Source organism: Lepisma saccharinum, chromosome 25 (assembly GCF_977018435.1).
Source record: "Lepisma saccharinum chromosome 25, izLepSacc3.1, whole genome shotgun sequence".
Taxonomy (NCBI): Eukaryota; Metazoa; Arthropoda; class Insecta; order Zygentoma; family Lepismatidae; genus Lepisma; species Lepisma saccharinum.
In genome coordinates, this window is record NC_139253.1 from 21,085,811 (window position 1) to 21,106,417 (window position 20,607).

General features: G+C 32.2%; 1 protein-coding gene across 5 annotated transcripts in view; it reads right to left on the minus strand.

Annotated features, from left to right (window-relative positions):
* Window positions 1-20,607, minus strand: part of LOC145978858 (serine/threonine-protein kinase VRK1-like) — a 79,371-nt gene that overhangs the window by 15,608 nt on the left and 43,156 nt on the right. The window contains exon 10 of one of the 5 annotated variants that reach the window (XM_083111743.1): window positions 1,256-5,061. The exons of the other annotated variants lie outside the window; for them this stretch is intronic. Coding sequence (XP_082967869.1) covers window positions 4,947-5,061 — 115 coding nt within the window. The 3' untranslated portion in view covers window positions 1,256-4,946. Of the gene's footprint in view, window positions 1-1,255; window positions 5,062-20,607 lie in introns of those variants that run through there. 5 annotated transcript variants of the gene reach the window in all.

Below are 20,607 nucleotides of genomic sequence, written 5' to 3' on the forward strand. Positions count from 1 at the left end.
TTTCACAGTAAATGTACATCCAGTGTCAAAAACATCAGTGCATGTACCTTTACGTTTTGACAGTAATGAAATCAAGATGATTTGATTCTGGAAATATTTTTTTAAAAAATGGATAAATATATCATTCTGCAAGGTTCTAGATGGTGGGTGATAAATGACCAATTCATATTTTGAATGCGTGCGACTTACTATCATATATAAGCATAAAATCTAAATTTGTTATTTACTTACGTACAGTGAGTACATACTTGTCAAAGACAACCTTTCGGTGGCAACTGGCCCCCTCTTCAGGTCAAGAAGTCGGCTTTATGGAAATCCACAAAGCTTCGTCATTTAGAAAGAATATAGGTTTTTACATGGACAGGTTGAAGGCTAGGATAACAAATGACTAAAACAGGACTATTCCCACATTTTAAGATCCCTTAAAACTCATATAAAAACTGTTAAAACTTGTGTTACTATCCGATCACAATTCACATGTTGACTGGAACTGGTATATACTAAAATGCACGAGGCTGCGAGTGAGTCAATTTTCCTCCTTCCCCTTCAATTTCAAACGAGAAGTCGCATATGATACTTGCCTCCCATTAAATGTCTGGGTTAACCTTGAATCCAATTTCTTTATATTCAAGTTTTTCCCATTTTTTGAACATTCCTAACCATATTTCATCAATATGTGGATTTCCGTAAAGCCAACGGGCAGTTGCCACCGAAACGTTGTCTTTGACAATTATATACTCACTGTACATAAGTAAATAACAAATTTTAGATTTTATGCTTATAATTGATAAATGACCATTTTGTAACGCATCACTTTTAAGAGCAAATGTGGTGAATATATTAAAATGTCACAAATAATTTGTTAAACTGTGACCATTTTCTCTTCCTTAGCACACACATACACATATAAGGGTACATGCAGAGTGCCTGCAAGTTATTATTCTGTTTAATAAAATGCAAATACAAGTGATATATTTGTATAATATAGAAGAAAATGCGCATAAATTTATAAATTCTTCACTTTATATAATATAATATATACTCACAGCAGTATCTAAAAGGAAAATAATTAGCTTCATATGTACACAATACAAATTACAAAAATATAAACACTACATAAAAAATTATAAATAAATTGGCTTACCTTAAAATCTGCTTGTAGACCTGAAAAAAACTACTTGTAACTTAATGTAAAGAAACCTATAAATATTGAACAATGCATATTGTATACAAATAAAACATACTCAATGTTATGAAAGGAAAATTTTGAGGAACTTTATTTCAATAAAATAAGTACATGATTTTATCACACTGAAATTCTCTCTTAAATCCATGAAGACCTTTTTTGATTTTAATTTTATTTCATGATAATTTAGAAATATATTGTTAATCTGTTCAATACGGCTCCCACTTATAATACAATCTATTTCCAATCTTCGATGAAAAGCAATTCAAACTGTACATGTATATAAATTATGGAGAGCTGATATCACTAATGCACTGATATTAATCACTATATTATTGCTGGAGATTCCTTAATAATGTAAAACTGCATCACTGAGCCCAAAACATGTTTGACATGTAGGTATGTAGATGGACCATGTTACAATGTAACAACTACATTCAAACATTTGTAAGAGTTCCGAATAGTATTAACAGCTAAAATATCAGCACAAATTAGCAAGAATATCAATACAAAGTATTATCAGCTCAACCCTAACTTATACAGACTGAATGTGAAACTTTGTAACAGCCTAATACTATTAACATGTAAGAAAAAAGTAAGTTCCTGCATAAAAGCCCATACGACAAGTCCACAAATATGTTTATGCATCTTCGTAGTGCAAGTCTGGAAATTTTAAATGAGCTAGAGGGTTGAATGATATGTAGGAATATGACCTTTTAATTTATCTCTCAAAATCTACAATCGTTGCTGCTTAGGTCCATTTTATGCTCAGAGAGGTTCACTACAAATGAAACTATAGTTTATAGTTGGATCCAAACCACTGTACAATGTGTCTATACCTGGTATCGATCCTGGGACCACTTGATTACAAGGTAACAGCATGTCATCAGGGAAATCCTATCAAAATTTACATTATTAGCACTATAATTCATCGATATTGTATTTTTTCTTTGAGGTTTACGGCAAAAATCAACATGAAGAATAATAAATTCTAACTGATGATCCATAAAAGTAACAAGGTATAATCTTACATTTTTGTGGCACACTGTGTCCTAAAAATTTAAAATAATAACTAAAATAGAGTGCTTACACTTTATTAGATTGGTTTCCTAATTTCAAATATCTTTAGTATGGAAAATTATCTTGTATACACTACCATTATTATGTAATTGCACAAGAATATAGTGTTTTAATAATATATTTAACAGGCTTAAAATATGGAACTGTTACAGAAAATGAACAAAATATCAGTCCTGTTTGAATCTGTATTCTTTTACAATGCATGATCTATATATGCTGCCTTATTAGGGTATAAAGATAGTGACACACTGAATCAATAAAAATTGTTCTTAAGACTCTATTCAAAAATTATTTCCCATAAAATGTACCATACAAAGCTATTTGAAATAAGAGATATTGAATGAGAATTCACTCAAAACTCGGGTCTTGATGCAAAATTTTGAAATGTACTTCAATACATCTTAAAATTAAAATCGTTCCCGTGATGCAATCTATAAGAATGTAAGTCGTTCCTGTGGATTCAATCTATAAGCTTTCATGTAGGAACAGTTAAGATTACATTTTGATGGTATTAGGCTGATACAGTACAGACTCACTCTAATGTAATGTGGAGAGTTCAAGGGACTGATAAATATAAATGTAAAATAGGGTCAAAAGCTGTCCTAAGTCACAGATGACACAAGGAAAAACAGTGTAGGCATCTGAAAAACACAATGTGAGTAGTGAGCTGGTGCTAGTTTGTAAGAGTAAAAAAGATTCTATGCTTGGGTTAACTGGGGGAAAGGACTAAGGAATGCGGACAGGCTACATCATCATATTTAACTTAGCAAGAATGTTTTCATATAAGTCAATTCTAAGGCTCCTTCTAGTAGTGTCATTAGAGAGAGAAAGGGGGAAGGCCGGAAGGGGTAATGTATCTCACAATTAGGAAAGTAAACAACAAGCAATCTTCCACCTCCATCCTCATTTCATGCATGCATGTGATGAAAGGAAGAGCACTTTCAGTCCACTTTATGCTCAGATAGGCTAATCAAGAATGGAGCTGCAGTTTAAAATTTAATCAAAACAACAGTGCAGTGTACCTCCACCAGGAAATGAACAAATTCACAAGAATATATTGCAAACATTAGGTGGAATACTATAGAAGCATTTTTAATGCTTATTTAAGCAATGTGAAACTACAAGGGTAAATGTCCTGTAAGGAATGTTATACAAAGGGAAAACTGCTTTTCACACCTGCAATTCACTTGTTCCCTGTTATCAGTACTCAGTGCACTATAACTGTGTACGGTAGTCAACAGTTTTAAGTGACGTTCAGTCATCAATCTCTTGGTGCTAGAGTAAATTTTAACACAATGCTGCCTGTACAGAAGAGATTTGCATGGTACTGCATTTAAATTAAAAGTTATACAATATGTAATAGAGCAGAAAGATATTTTGGCCCCCACCAACTTAGAAAATTGGTGGCAAAACAATAAAATCAGTTAACCACACTTGGGGAAAAAAGACAAACATTCTTCTTGCACATATGCATCCAAATATCCTCAATTACAAAAGAAGGTGAAGAACTAAATTTTAATCACAAACTTAAAGCTGAACCTCATGGTCCAAAAAATATGGTAATACCTCATTTCAAATTACATGCCTGAAACAGCACTGCCATTGAGCTAACACCACCAAGATAGCTCCGAAATCGGATCAAAGCGATTGCAACAATGGCAGAAAAAGTGGCATTGTTGCCAGAAAATGAAAGACAGACACGGAAAGTGATAAAAATGAGAGAGAAACATTGCAGAAACTGTCAGATTTTAAATGAAAATTAAAGAAAAAAAGCTTCGAAATTGGATCAAAGCCGATGTCTAAGGGTTAAGGATATGGAATGCGATTTGACAGAATATTCAAAATATTTCTGTGGTTGGGAGAGAAAACAAGTGCATGTTTTTCAGAAGAAGCATTCTGGCCATTAATTTGCCAACAAATAATAATAATACCAGTACATGATACGTCTGATTTTTGGTTAGCCATAACTTGATGGAAGTTTACATTCAGGTTTCAGAACAATGAAGTTACTGTTCTCTAAAGGTTACGACTTAGGTGCAATTGGAATTGGTCACGAGTGTATGGTTTCTCCCACATTATGAACTGTTAAAATCAAAAAAGTACTTCATGGATATTAGCCAATAAACAAATTCCTGAGATTAGATTAAGGTATCCAAATCCTCAAAGTGTAAATCTTTCTAGAAACGGTTGTGTATTGCCATCCTCGCAGATACATTGACGTTGACTCATATTCACAACGAAATGTCACAATGTTATTTATACATCTTTGATGTAGTCACTGCCTATCTTTCGCAAATTCAATCTTCTTGCTGTCCCGTATTGTTCTTTGTTATTATATATATATCTACTGACACTTCAGTCTGTCTCATAATTTCATATGTAAACAATTTAATGACTAGCTCTCATTGTCTTTTGGTTGGAGAAGTATTTTGGTACATATTAGTATCTTCTTCTATGGTTCATCATATTCCATGAGGTTTTCGTTGGAATTTAGAACTGTACATATTAGCGTTACACTTAAATAACATATTTTGGCACCATTGTGTAATTCTAATCATGATAAGAATACATGAAAACCATGCAAAATGTATGCATGTACGTTCTATGTAATGTAAAAGTAGCAAACATCAATTTAAATCAAATATTTTGTTGGTAATTTTTCAAAAAATATGGTCTGTCTTTATATCAAGAAATAGAATTTGTGTTTATCATTGCCAAAAATAAATGAATCGAACATTTCTTCATCCACAATGTAGATGATGACAGTCTTGTAAAGCAGAGTAGCCTTGTACAACCTGCAAAACAAAAAATGTGCATCAAAGTTCTTTTGCAATAATGCTTGCCATGATGGAAGAAAGGGGCATAAAATATACAGGCCAATAAAAACTGACCTTGTGTGTTGCGAGACCTAATTGCTAATGTTTAATGTAATCTTCTTCCAAAAGGGCTTCTTATAGAATAGTTAGATGTATGGCATAAAAGGAACAAAGCTGATGTAAGCATCAACAATGGCACATGCATTTTCTCTGTCAATTGGAACATCAGAAAATATAACAGAAATTTATTTGCTTATTCAATGCAGATATTCCACTTTTAAAGTTAATCAAGGTGCTGAGGATGAATCAAGACTGGTGAAAATAGAATGAATAACACACCCAGGACTTGAGCTTTTGGTGGCACGCTTGTGAACCTTCTGTTCTCCACCGATTCTCTTGGTGCATAGTTTCCATTTTTCTGCCAGTATGTAGGTAGCATCCACAATATAATATAAAATTGCTCTCTTCCTTCAATTCACTCTCTGCATTAGCATACCATTCATAATACGAAGGTAAATGTCAACCCCAGTGTGCTGCCTGAGACATACAGTCACCTATGAGAAGAAACATATGTCAGCATGTAATCAAAGTTTAACTAGAACTCACACCATCATGTGTAGAGGTGTTTTATTGAAAAGACGATTGAGTTTACAAGTTAATATAACTGTCGCTAAAATTCAGACAAATGTATTGTGGCTGCTTGGAAAAAATCATAGTTTGTAAGGCCTTGATCCCCAAGAGTCAAGGAATGAAAGAACTTACCAGTTGACTTCACAGCATGGCCATTTTTTGATGTTTGTGACCATGAGTTTTTCCACAGAACTTATGTACATTACTCACCATAATATCTGCTATTTCAATAACTTACCTGATACTAGAATGCTCATCTTCATACATATTAATCAGCATTGTGACTGTAAGGGTAGCAAGAGGGTTACCACAACCACTTACTTCTCAGATTGCTTCCATTCTTCCAAACTGAGTCCTTGTAAGTATGACTAAACTTTCCATTGGCCTAAAAATGTGATTTTTTCCAAGAACACATAAATAAATATATTGTACAGTATGCAACTCAGCATCCAATTCTTTTCATAAGCAACTGCAAAACTGAGATTCGAAGCAGCACAGTGGGAGCTACGTGGATCAAATATAAAAGTGTGCATGCATAGATATCAAGTGAGGGCAGTAACATATATTGTAAGGCAATACTTGCCTTCCTTCCTAAAGAGATAATCTAAATGTCCCACCTGCTACACCCCAAGAAGTATTTAAATTGGTCATTGCTTTGCACATATTTGTCTCCATAATAAGGTGGATCACTTCTTTCACAAAAAAGAATAAGAAAGAAAGACAGGTCTGAACCCCTGACAGGTCTGCAAAATGAATTTTTTGTCCTCTAAAAATGTCTTGCAATTCATGCCACTGTCATTTTAGATCACCATTACTTCCTGTTCAAGAAATCTCTTCATTTTATCATATTTAACTTCATTACCCTGCAAAATGGGTAAATTCTCATGATACGCTCTCCAAATGATATTTTGTTCCATTCTGCATCATTTACCAGTCGCAACAAGCCATTCTCCGTTTATGTTTGACTTATGAAAACATTGCATCCAGGAACAAATAGTTTTATTCTTTCCCTGAGAAGGGCAGTCAAGTTCAGGCATCTTATGGTCAACTGGTTCAAGCAATTTATCTCTACTGGCAATAGAAGGTATTTGACAGCAGTTTTATGTTAGGCACATATCAAACCTATACATGTACCAGCTTCAGGGATTAACCTGGGCAAAACTGATTACAAGTGTTAACTCACTATCCAATCAGGGAGGCTCCAAACAACAAATAAAACTAACTCCTCATTCAGTTCATATTAGGAGTAGAATATTAGAATGCCAACAAAACGTCACATTCCACCTGAAGTACCTGTAGGTTACATTTTGTTTAGAAAATACACTAATGATAAGATCTCTTATGGCTGTGTGATACATTTGGATTCATAATCTTACAATTCAAGACAGTTACATTATGCTCCAGATTAATGCCATACAGCATAACTACTGGTCCTCGAAGTGTGATGCAGTGCTCTTTGTTCACATCTCACCAGTTTATTCCTACTGATGTTTGCATTTAAAATACTTAGTGATTGATGCCCTGATCTGCCTTAGTTTGGAAGACCTGTCTTTTTCATAATGCTTATGGACTATTTCCTCAGTCATATTGCCATCTAATGCCACCTTGGCTGATCGACATGGAATTATTGTGATCTTGTTGAGTGCATTGTGATTTTATCTAGGAACAAGGTAACAACACTTTGCCAACGTGTGGGATTCAGCAACATTTTATGAATCAAGTTAATAAAATTGGTGCATCAGTTACATGAGGATAGTGTACCAATCAAGAATTGCCTCTATATGGTTCTCCAGATGGATGAAAAAACAATAGCAGCATAACAGCAAAACATTGATCCTGTTTTGTGCAGTATATATTATTTTCTTTTTGAATTTTAAGAGTATCATTTATCCAGCAATACACTTCTATGGCTTCGATGAATCACTTTTATTCACCATATCATTGATCTCTACAATAATACTACAACCCCATTTTCAATACACCCTGATTCTTTCCATTAACTTCTTTGATCTATTGCCAGTTTTTCTAAGATGAAGATAGCGTCCCTTTTTGAGCAATGTTATATTTTCCCTCTTTTCATGTATTCAACATTCTGTTTTTCTTAAGATATACGAGGGAATGACGATCATAACTGTCATAAACTTGCATGCACAGATATCACTGGTGCATTCAACCAAGCACCATATTCAATAAACTGTGTGCCTTTAATTTTCTGGTGACTTGCATTGTCTCTCTTGGTGTATAGCTAAGTACTTACATTTTGTCACATAAATGAAATTGAGCAAATGATGTAAGTTTGAAAAAGGTTGAGGTAAAGAATTTTGGCCTTCAACAAAGCAGATTTCTTTCCTTATTTTGAATGCTCTTTAACTTTCCGTTCCAAATGCCATTCTACAAGATTGAGCCATGTATGTAATTCATACATGAATTTTGAATAACCAAAAAAAATTCTGACTGCAATTAGGTCCACAACACAGGGAAGACTCTGACAAATTTACATTTACTGAAAAATAATTTATTCTACTCTGCCTTAGATTTAACTCTTCAAGTGTATGGATAAGTGTTACTATACTCTCATGTAATTAATGTTTGAACTTGTCAGTGAAGGAATTCATGTACAAGATGGCAAAATGTCTTCTCCACATTGATTTGTACCAAATATATACGTAGTTTAGATCGCATGCCTATTTCAAAACTACCACAAATGCAACACTCATTATCTCTACCCCTTGGGCTATTAGCCATGAGTTTTCTGTCTGAATACTCACAGGAACTTACTTTTCCACACTCTTAAACAGAGAATATTACTTCAACATCACACACCGAAAATATTTAATTGTTTATGGCTCTACATTCTGAAGCATTATGCACATACCTCTTATATACGAAGGATGAGATATAGGTGTAGAAAGACACATGTGGGCCTACATAGGTGTATCGACAAAATTACTAATACTTTCACCAATTGAATACCTCTATAAATGCCCTGTAATTTATTGTAAACTTCTGTCATTCTTTTCCTGTAGTTTACGGTTATTACAAGCATAAGAAAACAGGTTTTCTTTGTGATGTTTCAGGAGAACACATGCTCCTTTCATCAGACATTTATTTTCATTTTGACTAAAGATACAGTTATAACAATGGTTAGTAATTTTTTAAACAAAAATAATCCATTATATAATGGATGTTGTCAATGTTACATTGTTGTAATATAGCAACTTAACTGTGAAAAAAGCAGTCTGTTTTATTTTTATTTCAGATTTTTTTAAAATTATGAATCCCAAATATCATCAGGTAATTCAAATTCATCATTGTTTTCACAAAGTCTCTTGATGTTTTCTGTTACATTAAATTTTAAAGATGGTGACTTACTCCATTTGTGAAAAACAAAACTCCATACTGGATCTATGTTACCATTTTCATTATTTAATTTATTCCAGTGTTTTTCTGCAATGAACGAAGCTTTCCAGACATTCAACTCTATGTTTCCCGTCAATCTTTTTAAAACCCTTCTCTTTTTAATCAAATGCTTCTTTTCGATGATGTGAGCTGACAAACCTGTTCTTGTGTTTAGATGTCCAAATCGTGTTCGTACCATTTTATTGCCATTTTCCTTGCTGTTTGTCCCACATAATCCTTTGAACATGAACAAATTATATTATATATTCTTGTGGTTTCCACATCTGGTAGAGAGTTTTTCACTTTGAATTCATTAAATGTACATTTCAAACTTCTTGGTGATTTAAAAACAATTTTGAAATTAAAACTTCTAAAAATTTTTGCAATTTTGTGTGAGAATCCCTTGTGGAATGGAATGCACACACATTTCTTTTCAACAGATTTTTCATCTTTGTTTGTATTTCTCTTTTCCTTTAGTTTTCTTGCGACTTGTTTTTTGATTTGGTTTATTCTGTTAGTGTGAAAGCCATTTTCTTTTGCTATATTAAAAAGCCTTTCTTCTTCATTTTTGATATCCTCATTATTAGAACATAGTATTTGTGCTCTCAGGAAGAAGATAGGCTTTTTAATATAGCAAAAGAAAATGGCTTTCACACTAACAGAATAAACCAAATCAAGAAACAAGTCGCAAGAAAACTAAAGGAAAAGAGAATACAGACGAAGATGAAAAATCTGTTGAAAATAAATTTGTGTGCATTCCATTCCACATAAAATTGCAGAAATTTTTAGAAGATTTAATTTCAAAATTGTTTTTAGATCACCAAGAAGTTTGGAATGTACATTTAATGAATTCAAAATGAGAAACTCTCTACCAGATGTGGAAACCACAGAAATATATAATATAAGTTGTTCATGTTCAAAGGATTATGTAAGACAAACAGCAAGGAAAATGGCAATAAGATGGCACGAACACGATTTGGACATTATAAATCTAAACCCAAGAACAGGCTTGTCAGCTCACATCATCAAAGAGAATCATTTGATTAAAAAGAGAAGGGTTTTAAAATGATTGACGGGAAACATAGAGTTGAATGTCTGGGAAGCTTCGTTCATTGTAGAACAACACTGGAATAAATTAAATAATGAAAATGGTAACATAGATCCAGTATAGAGTTTTCTTTTTCACAAATGGAGTAAGCCACCATCTTTAAAATTTATGTAACAGAAAACATCAAGAGACTTTGTGAAAACAATGATGAATTTGAATTACCTGATGATATTTGGGATTCATAATTTTAAATAAGAAATAATGTGATCAAATTTTTTTATCTGAAATAAAAATAAAACAGACTGCTTCTTTTCACAGTTAAGTTGCTATATTACAACAATGTAACATTGACAACATCCATTATATAATGGATTATTTTTGTTTAAAAAATTACTAACCATTGTTATAACTGTATCTTTAGTCAAAATGAAAATAAATGTCTGATGAAAGGAGTGTGTGTTCTCCTGAAACGTCACAAAGAAAAACTGTTTTCTTATGCTTGTAATAACCGTAAACTACAGGAAAATAATTCTACAATGCAAGCAATGCATACATACAAGAAAAACTATTCTGTCATTCTGGTTGTTAATTTTATGAATACACACATATAATCTATATGCAGAGATTTTTAAAACCAAATGTCTAAATATTCAGTTTCTGTTACATGTTTTAATTAAGGAAGCTAATGAACTGTTTATGTTCAAGAAACAAGTGCAATTCTGTGTCTGTACTTTATTAGTATTAGTCAAAATTTTATGTATGTATAAAATTTACTGATACTGATAACTGGTATTTTACTGATCCAATATAAGATTACGTATGGACCGATATGAAATTAATATAGGTGCATCAGTACAGTGGCAATTTTACCCTTCATCTTGTTCAGGGGCACACTCAGCAAAAAGCAACTCAAGAAAATTGCCCCAGGTTCAGAGTTTTGTTACCCTCCAAAAAAGATCTGCAGGGTGTGCAACGTGGAAGAGAAACTGGTTCTCGGATTTCACCCACACCTCATTACTCATTATATACACTCCCTACCACAAACTTCACATTACTGATATAAGATGTTTCTTTAAAGTTACTCTGTATTATACACTCCCTACCACAACCTTCAAATTACTGATATCAGATGTTTCTTTAAAGTTACTCTGTATCATCAACGAAAATATCTAATGCATTTTATATTCCGCTTACCCATAAGACTGACATTGCTGGATCAAAATCTTAACCGGATGGCTCCAGGAGCATAGTTAGTGTGTTAAACAAATTAGTATAATACAATATGTTCTCAACTGGCACAAACTTTATTGACTTTAAGCCAAACAAAAGGACAGTATATATTGCTTGAGCCCAAGCCCAATGGCGATGGAAGATAAGGTAACTTGCAACAAATACAATAATGATGAGCTGGCAACCCTGATGCCACCTTATGGGACAAACTGCAGCGAGTAGTGCTGGATTGACTGCTTAGAGTTGTAATCACAGTAACTACATTATACAAAAGAACATACTAGATGAGACAATCTTTCTACTGACATATTGCCTGAACCAGAAATACAGAAGAAGGGCATGTTGCAAGGAACGTTGTTATTGAAAATGGAAAAATATCTGATGATGCAGTTGTCGACAAATATTAAGAATCCATGTACCCAATTTGTCTACTGTAATCAACCACTTTGTTTTGCACAGTATGAGTAAAGTAAAATGAATTATGAACGAAACAGAGTATACCCATTCCAACACCATTAAGTGCAAATATATAGGTTGCAAAAAAAGAGAAAAATACAAATAATGGTGATGAACAATTTGGTCCAGGTATTTTTTACATTTGACTCTACAAGAGAAAGTTTAAAATGCAGCCTAGAATATTGAGAATATAATCACTTGAGAAGTATATAAAATTACAATTATATAGAATTGAACATAAACTGATTTCCCTTGTTATATGGTGAATTTAAAGATAGAAGAAACCACTTCAATAATTCACTTATCAACTGAACTGATGATTGATACAGCAAGTATCCCAAACATGGATACCTTCGCTCTAGATGATAAAATACAATATTGAGAATAATTACCAGAGTGACTTTAGTGACACAATCAGCATCTAAGAGAAAAATAGTTCCTCAAAAAAATCTGCAAGATAGGTCACTACAGTTAATTCAACAAGTATACAAATACTTTTTAAGTGACAGCATTGAATTTTAAGAAATCCTTGTGGCATTTCTACCCCTTACTATATAGACATGAATACACTTTCCTGTGCATTGCACTATGCCATGAAGGCAGAGCTCTACATATTCTCCATCTCAGCCACAATGGAGGAGGTGTAATCCGTACCATGTTCCAGACACCTTTATCCCTCCCCACTCTGAACCATTGATTTGAGGCTGAGTGAGCCCCAGTGTCACTTTATACCCAGACATATCCCCACAGAGATCAGCCAGCCATCCCAAGAACAGAACCTGAGGCTGCTGTATGGCAGACAGATACCCTACGAACAGAAACACCATGAGTCTCTATAATATACTAATATGCAATATGTGTCAATATTGTAGCATCATGTATCATTTAATACTTCTTCCCATTACTTCAAAGAGAGTTTCACTATAATACCTGTTTTCTAGAATTTGGAGAATTTTGTTTTACTGTGAATATAAATCTAATTATCTATTATGTTCTAAACATGAAAAATTTTGTAAAAGACAGTTTTTCTCACTCTACATGTCAAATAACTCTAACAGAATAAGACCTCGATCAACACATTTGGTACAAATCTCTAGAAGTAACTGATGACATCTTATGCATGATTCACTTAACAGGCAATAAACTCGTGATAAGAAATAATACTTATTTTATGCACTATCAACACTATATTAGCAGATTAAAATAAATCCAATCACAACTGCTTATTTCAAAGAGTATTTTTCAATACTACATAATTTTCTCTAAATCGAAATTTTTAAAAATGGCAGACATGTACACTTGACATATACACTCATCAAATGCAGTCTGCCTATTATTAATCAGTAATATCTCAATAATATAATGAGTAATGCCCATCTGTTAGGTACTGCACTCATTATTGCATCATAAGGAGGTTAAGTGAAATAAGTATCTTTAAAAAAAGCCTACAAGAAGTAGCCTTTTGTGAATGGTTGTAGTGACTCACTGAAATTTGCAGGTGAACGAAAGTAGCCTGATGGCTATGACCATAATCATTTGGAAGACAAGGAAAATAAATTGATGATCAAAGATATAACTCAGTCAAGGCATGACTTCAAAGTATGGAGGTAGTGCGAAGTATGTTTCAGGCCAGGAGGCCACCACATCTTCAAATTTCCTGAAGTACAAAATGTAGGCAATATCGAAAAAATCAGTAGCTTGTTAAAACTAGTCCTCAGGACAAAAATAAATCATTATAAACTACATAAAAAGAAGATAAGCACCAGCCAATAGTTTCAACAGATTAGACAAGATGGCACTTAGGATTGAAGAACAATAAATTTTCGCCAACACACTGTATCCCACAAATTGTTAATATCAGTGATTTAAATGCTGTTTGAAGTTGCTGAAAGTGATCAGAACTGTATCAACATGTGAAATATTCATGATATCAAATATCATTACAATAAAACAACTTATATCCACAGAACATAAAAGATGAACTAGATATTCTCATGATAAGCATGATGATTTGTGGAATTTTGTCGTTCGAAACATAAAATTTCTCAAAATTCCTTTCAACATAAAAGATGCCACTCTTTCAAAATTGTTGCTTTGAAGAAAAGGTTTTTTTTCTCCTCTGCTTATAGCTAAAAGTGAAAGGGCATGTTCTCATGACCATCAGAAATAATTTTTCAATCATAAAATTTACAACTTGAATAAATTCTGTATATTCATCTGACTATTGAATATTATCAAGTAATAAATTTTAAGATATAACTGAACAACTATTTCTGATGGTCACAAGAATAACAAAAGAAAGGATTCAGTAAGGAGGAGAAAGGATGCAGAAGATTACAAGTGAGTTTCAAACAAATAATCATTACTCATTACATTGTTAGATCTGGCAATTAGTTTCCTTGTTTTGGAAATTTCACTGTCTCATATTTGCATACAATGACGATACATGCTGAAACTTATTGAGATACGAAAAAAAGGAAATTAAGACAACAATGCAAATTCTTAACCAATAAATTAAAATGAATCAAGTATTCAAATGTGAGTTTTGCTGTTGATATTTGTGAAGGAAGATTTTTCCTTTTCTCAAAAATGTGTTGGACTCTTTCATAACAGAATGCAAAAAACATGATGAAGAATACGTACATATCTCCTTCCACCAAGGTATCAAGTGATGAAATTATATATTCTTCTGGGGACAAAATCACAGGTAAATTATGTTGCCACGACAACATCCCCTTCTTACAGAATGAAAGAGGGATGATGTTTAGTCTCATGTGGAATGCAACATCTTAAGAATTCAAATGGAAGAGCCATGCAACATCTGATACTTCAAGACTTTTAGGCTATTGTTGCCAGCAAGGCAGTAAGGCATAACAGGAAAAGAAGACTACGTGATTCATAATTTCTTGTTCTTATCATGAAACAACCCTAAGAACTTCCTTGATGATAACAGATATTCAGAAACAGAACACTTGTCTAAATGACAAGGTGCTAAGAAGCATAAAGAAATCCTTATGAACCAATCACTTACTAGCAGTTCCCTTTGTTTTTCTTTCAACATTCTGATCTTGTTTCTGAGCCTTTCCAGAAATAAGAAGCACTTATTTTTGAAGTGGTTAAAAAAATATACGGAATATTTTATCAAGGTGCTTTCTTCCAGTGCTGCTGGTAGACATCATATACATACATATATATTCCTCTTTCAACCCTGATAACATTTTCTGGAAGATATTTACTTTCTGTAGTAAGGATTTATTTTGGCAATGAATATTTCCTTTCAATCTCAACATTCAGTTTACAACATTATAAAATACAATTACACTAAAGCTAAACACCCTACTTATTGGAATGGCATCTGGAAGATTTCTAAGCACATATTTTATTGCAACATGAGTAAATATTGAAGATAGATAGAAATAAATGCTTGTATAGTGACTCAGAAAATTCAGCTTGTTACACAAAACTTCTCAGAAACTAGTGGAGAAAACTTGTATGTAGTTTGCACAAATACAATAGTTTCAGAGAAGATCAATATTATCACACAAACAAATGGAACAAAAATAACATCCCAATTATCAATACACAGAGGGTTAGATGAAGATAATTATCAGAAAGTCAGTTTTCAAGAATGTCACAATGTGTAATTATTATTTGAAGCCATGGACAACAGAGGTAAATATTTTACACAATGATAATCAACAAATCAACATCACCAAAAATCGCCGAAATGAACAACCATACATATGTCCAACATATCCACACAAAAAGATATGTACCAATAAGGCAGGAGCACTTGCTAAGGATTTAACAACTTACAAACTTAAGTCTAAATGTTTGTATCTTACCTTATATTGTTTTCTTCAAAACTATTGGGTTTCCATCTGCATTCTTCTAATTTTGGTCACTTTTTATACACCCCAACAACTTTTTTCACACTAAAGGGGAAAAAATCTCAAGCACACCTAAATTTTCTAGTTAATATAAGTAAGAATACAAAACTCATTATTCAAAGATTCTAGAGTGTATGGTGTCACTGGCATTATGCGCTCCACTAAAAGGATGTGTGTCCTACCAACTGATCTGTTTCGAATTGAAAACTGCTATGTGATTATACACATAGCTCTATTTATTGAGAATTTCAAATGAAAAATTCAGTCTATTCAGAGAACAATGATTAACATTAATCTATAACTAGGAAATGCAAAAGAAAAGTGAATAATATTGCATCAACTTTTTATTTGGCACAGACATACTGTGTTAAGAGAAATTATGCAAATAGTTGCACAACAATTGGCACACAATTTATTGATGATTTTTGGAAAACTTTTCACTTAAAAATATACTGATAATATCTAACCAACAACAGCAAAGGCACAGAAGAGAAGAATTCACTGCTACACATTACCTAGAATCCACATGTAGTTGCAAAGTAGCAGCAATGGCACTTACTGGTTGCACTATAGATTGCATGGAAAGGAGAACTGAATGATGAATTTGTCATTTGGCAAATATACAGAGGTAAGGAGTTTTGGAGTACCTGTATTTGCAGTTAAAGTAGGACACTTAAGATGACAAACAAATCCTGTAGCCATTTCTGTACAACACAAATGTTAATTTACATCAGTCAATATGCTCTTTATATGTAGGTTTCAGAACAAAACACACACAAGAAAAAATGTGCAAGAAGTTTAAGATGATTGTAAAGAGCAGATGAAAATCGATGCAAGTGGATATAACACAAAAACGTTTTATTTTTCTGTAGGAAATAATGAAGCACCCAAAAGAATTGTATGTTGTGGTAGGATCTGAAATCTAAATTTGAGAATCACAACAAAGAAGAACCATCCACACGTTGGGTTCGTATATAATCAGAAATAAATTTTAGAAAACTTCTTATGAAACAGAATATGAAAGATGTACATGGATAACAGAATTTTAACATTTTGATGTTAAAACCTAGTAAAAAAACTACTGACATGTCTGGGATTGAAACACAGGAGACCATTCATATAAATCTATGACATGGCATTAATTTTTTACAGGGTTTCAGCATCTGAAAGTTCTATTGTAAACATGTAAAATCCCATCAGGTGAAGTGATTAACTATAATCCATAATTCTTACGGTTCGTGCTTTCATTTCTTGTTTTGTATAGGCTGTTACATAGGCCATGCTCAAAGTAACAGAAACAGAAATGGACAGAATCGTCTGATCTACACCAATCTATCCGAACTTTCCACACATTTAATAGTACTAACAAGTCATCCACTCAACAATATATACGAATATTTGTGATGTTCCTTTCAAGCACTCTTTTCAGTTTACTGAGGTTTCTGACTTTATAGAGAAGATTATAAGTGCAGGAAACAAAGATATCCATATAAAATAATTAAGTAAAGTGCTCATCACTACCAAGAAGATGAAAGTGGAATAGACAAGAATATATAATCAAGAAATAACTCTATCAATTACCGATTCACAGTCCCTTAGATGTTGACCTTGCAACGAAACAAGTTCAAACACAAAGTCCATATTTAAAAATCAAATATATCAATATGAAAATTTATATTTTGATATTGATATTTTATAGATTGCTATTGTAACATACATACTTCTCTAAGTCCTTCACTATGTATTAGCCATATTGAATTCCATTAATAAAATAAGTTATCAATGTTTGCTTCTAAATAAGATGTGGGGATGGAGGAAAAAAAGTATAAAGAACTACTATTTAAAAGTTCACAATTCTTAAGAATGGATTTTAAAAAATCAAAACATAATGCTAGTACGTATGTGTTTAGTATCTTCATATCTATATTTTTTTAAAATGTGGTTGGCTGTCTCTATTTGCATAATCAAATATTAAAAAAAAATTGCTAGAAAAATCATAGTAAAACTCTAAATCGATATATTATAAATGTTCATATGAACTCTGACAAAAACACACAAAAACACACACACACACACACACAGGCAAACTTACAGTGTTTGGCTTAAAATTGTGCTATCTATGGATACTAATCATATATTTTATGCTTGTCACTTTCCAAAATGTTTTCTTTACACCTCCTTCATTATATGCAGAAAGAATGAACAGAAGTTGGTTTTATTGAAACCTTTGTGAATGCAATAAATTATTGGAATATATGAATCACTATTTTCAGATGTTTCGACAAAGTAATAAAATGAAGACCAAATTTGAAACCATAGAGAAAAAGGAGACAGGATGGAATTTCATTGAAACATTTCACCATGGAAAATATATTAAATGGCAAACAGAAAAACTTCCTGAAGATTTTCGTGGAGATGTTAAAACTTTATATTTAGAGATAAAGTAGAATGCTCAATGTAATTTTTATTGAACTAAGTAACCAATACTGCATATTAAACTATGCTGAGTAAGAAAAGAAGACACTTGCATAAGATATTCATATGTGAATCCTACTGTAGTGAATGCTCAGCTCCAGTCTTAAATTAGTTTTGGTGGCATATATTGAATATTTCTGAACCTGAAAAATTTATAAAATACTGTATAAAGTATTCTACAATGCTGCAAAAAATACACATCTATATATGTAATAAATACTGTTTGGAATAATATATATTAAAAACAGCTAGATATAAATTATACCCTGCTGAACTGCTATAAAAATGTTAAAGTACTGCTACTAAGAAACCTATTAAAACTATAAACAATTCTAATCATCTGGAATCAAGGAAATTTATTGTTTAACAAATATCAAGAAAATTTAATTATTCGTGAATACCTGCAAACAGTAAAAACGTGAAACACACAGGTCAACATAGAATAAAAGTAACATGTTAATACAAAACAACAGCTAAAAATTGTAAATAAATATGATCATTTAAATTATAATTAATACAAGTTGGCAAAATCTGAAAATCAAATGGAAAAAATACTAAAAAAATTAAACCAATATGCTTCTTAAATGTAAACCAATCACTGCTTTGTCCTGCAGAAATTTTCAGTGATATATCAACCTGTAATGGAATGTAATCAATAGTTATGCAGCATCTAAAAATAACAAAAACAGGGGAAGTTAACATCTGCAAAGTATAGGAGATCCTGCAATATTTTTCATATGTGATTAAAAGTAAAATCTATTTAAAAAAATAATTACATTCTGTTGTCCTAAAGAAATGTAAATTTCAATTCATGATCAATAAAAGTAGATCAGATCCAGAAGAGAAAATAGAAGGAATTTAATGCTATATGTTTCTCAGCACCTGCAAATAACAAGAACCTTACCATGTAATCAGCCTTGGGCAATATCTCTACAGCACTCAAAAAATTATCAAATTAAACAACAGTGAAAGTTCCTGCATAAAAAAATATAAAATCTTACTCTGAAAATCAAGAATATTCTCATTAATCAAACCAAATCCTGTAGCAATAAATGAATACATTTACAGGTTTACTGCATTGTTTTCATGCTGGAACTTCAAAACTGAGAATAAGGTACACATGAGATGGGGGATGAACAGAAACATCTTAAGTTAAAACACTTTTTTTTTTTTAAACATGTAGCTTCTGAAATAATAATATATAAATTAGCAATAAAAAAAATGATGTCTGTTGTCAACCTTAGAAACAAGAATAATTCCATGTGAATTTAACCACCACATGTCCATTTTCAAATACTGAAATGAAACAACTGTGTAATATTTCCTGTAATAAGTTCTGTCCATATTATTTGAAATTATTTTCTATAATTCTAAGCAATCTGACTGCTTAACATCTTTCAACTTGAAATAAAAAGCACGGAAATTATATTTAAACTATGAGAAAAACATATTTTATTAAGACTGAGCTGTCAGTAGTTACGAAGTTTTGTTCCTACTGAAAAGGAAAAGCGAAACACGAATTCCTGCAAGAAAAGGTGTGGCAATACTCAAAAGAGAATTGTAATGAAGAATCCTACTATCTATCAAACAATAACATGATGAATGACCTCAATATTTGCTACATTCACTGAGAATCAGAGGACAATGTGAGGAGAAAAGGAGGGAAAAGTACATATATTTGTTGTCATTGGTTTGTATTTCTGTTAATTGCACTTTATTTTAGTTACTTTAGATAGTTTAGTCTTGAGATAGTAATGATGAATGATAAATTGATGGATGACAGAGCAACACAAATATACCAATATATATATATCCAAGCACAACACACCCTAGAAGATTGGTGCACCTGTGTTCATGAACAGCATATGATCATTCTCATCACAACAATTGCGTAGCAAGACAAATTGGAAATAGACAAGGCATAAAAATGTATGATTGAAGAAATCAGTTCATCATAAACATGTAGTAATCATATCTTTGCAGCAACTAATATTTCAGTAAACTGGTTCAATGCCTTAGTAACTGAGGAACACATTTACTCGTAATGATGTTTAAAGATAACCATTTGGGCTACATCACAAGTAGAAGTACATATACAACTCAGTTAATGCACCTAAGACATTAAATGTTTGGAGTGAAATGTTCGTTACTGGAAGAACAGAATGCACACATTTTCACAATGAACTGATTCCAATGCAACATTTGTCAAGGATGACATTTGCTAAAAAATTCATGAAACTTTAACATATACTCACCTAGAATGTTTCAACGTTATGTGTGAAGAACAATGAACATCTTAAGAAAGACGCTTTTACATTTGCATAACTTGATTTGTTAAATTCACTAATGGTAAAATTATGAGCATGAAGTCACAAGCTTTTTCTTACAATTTACTGC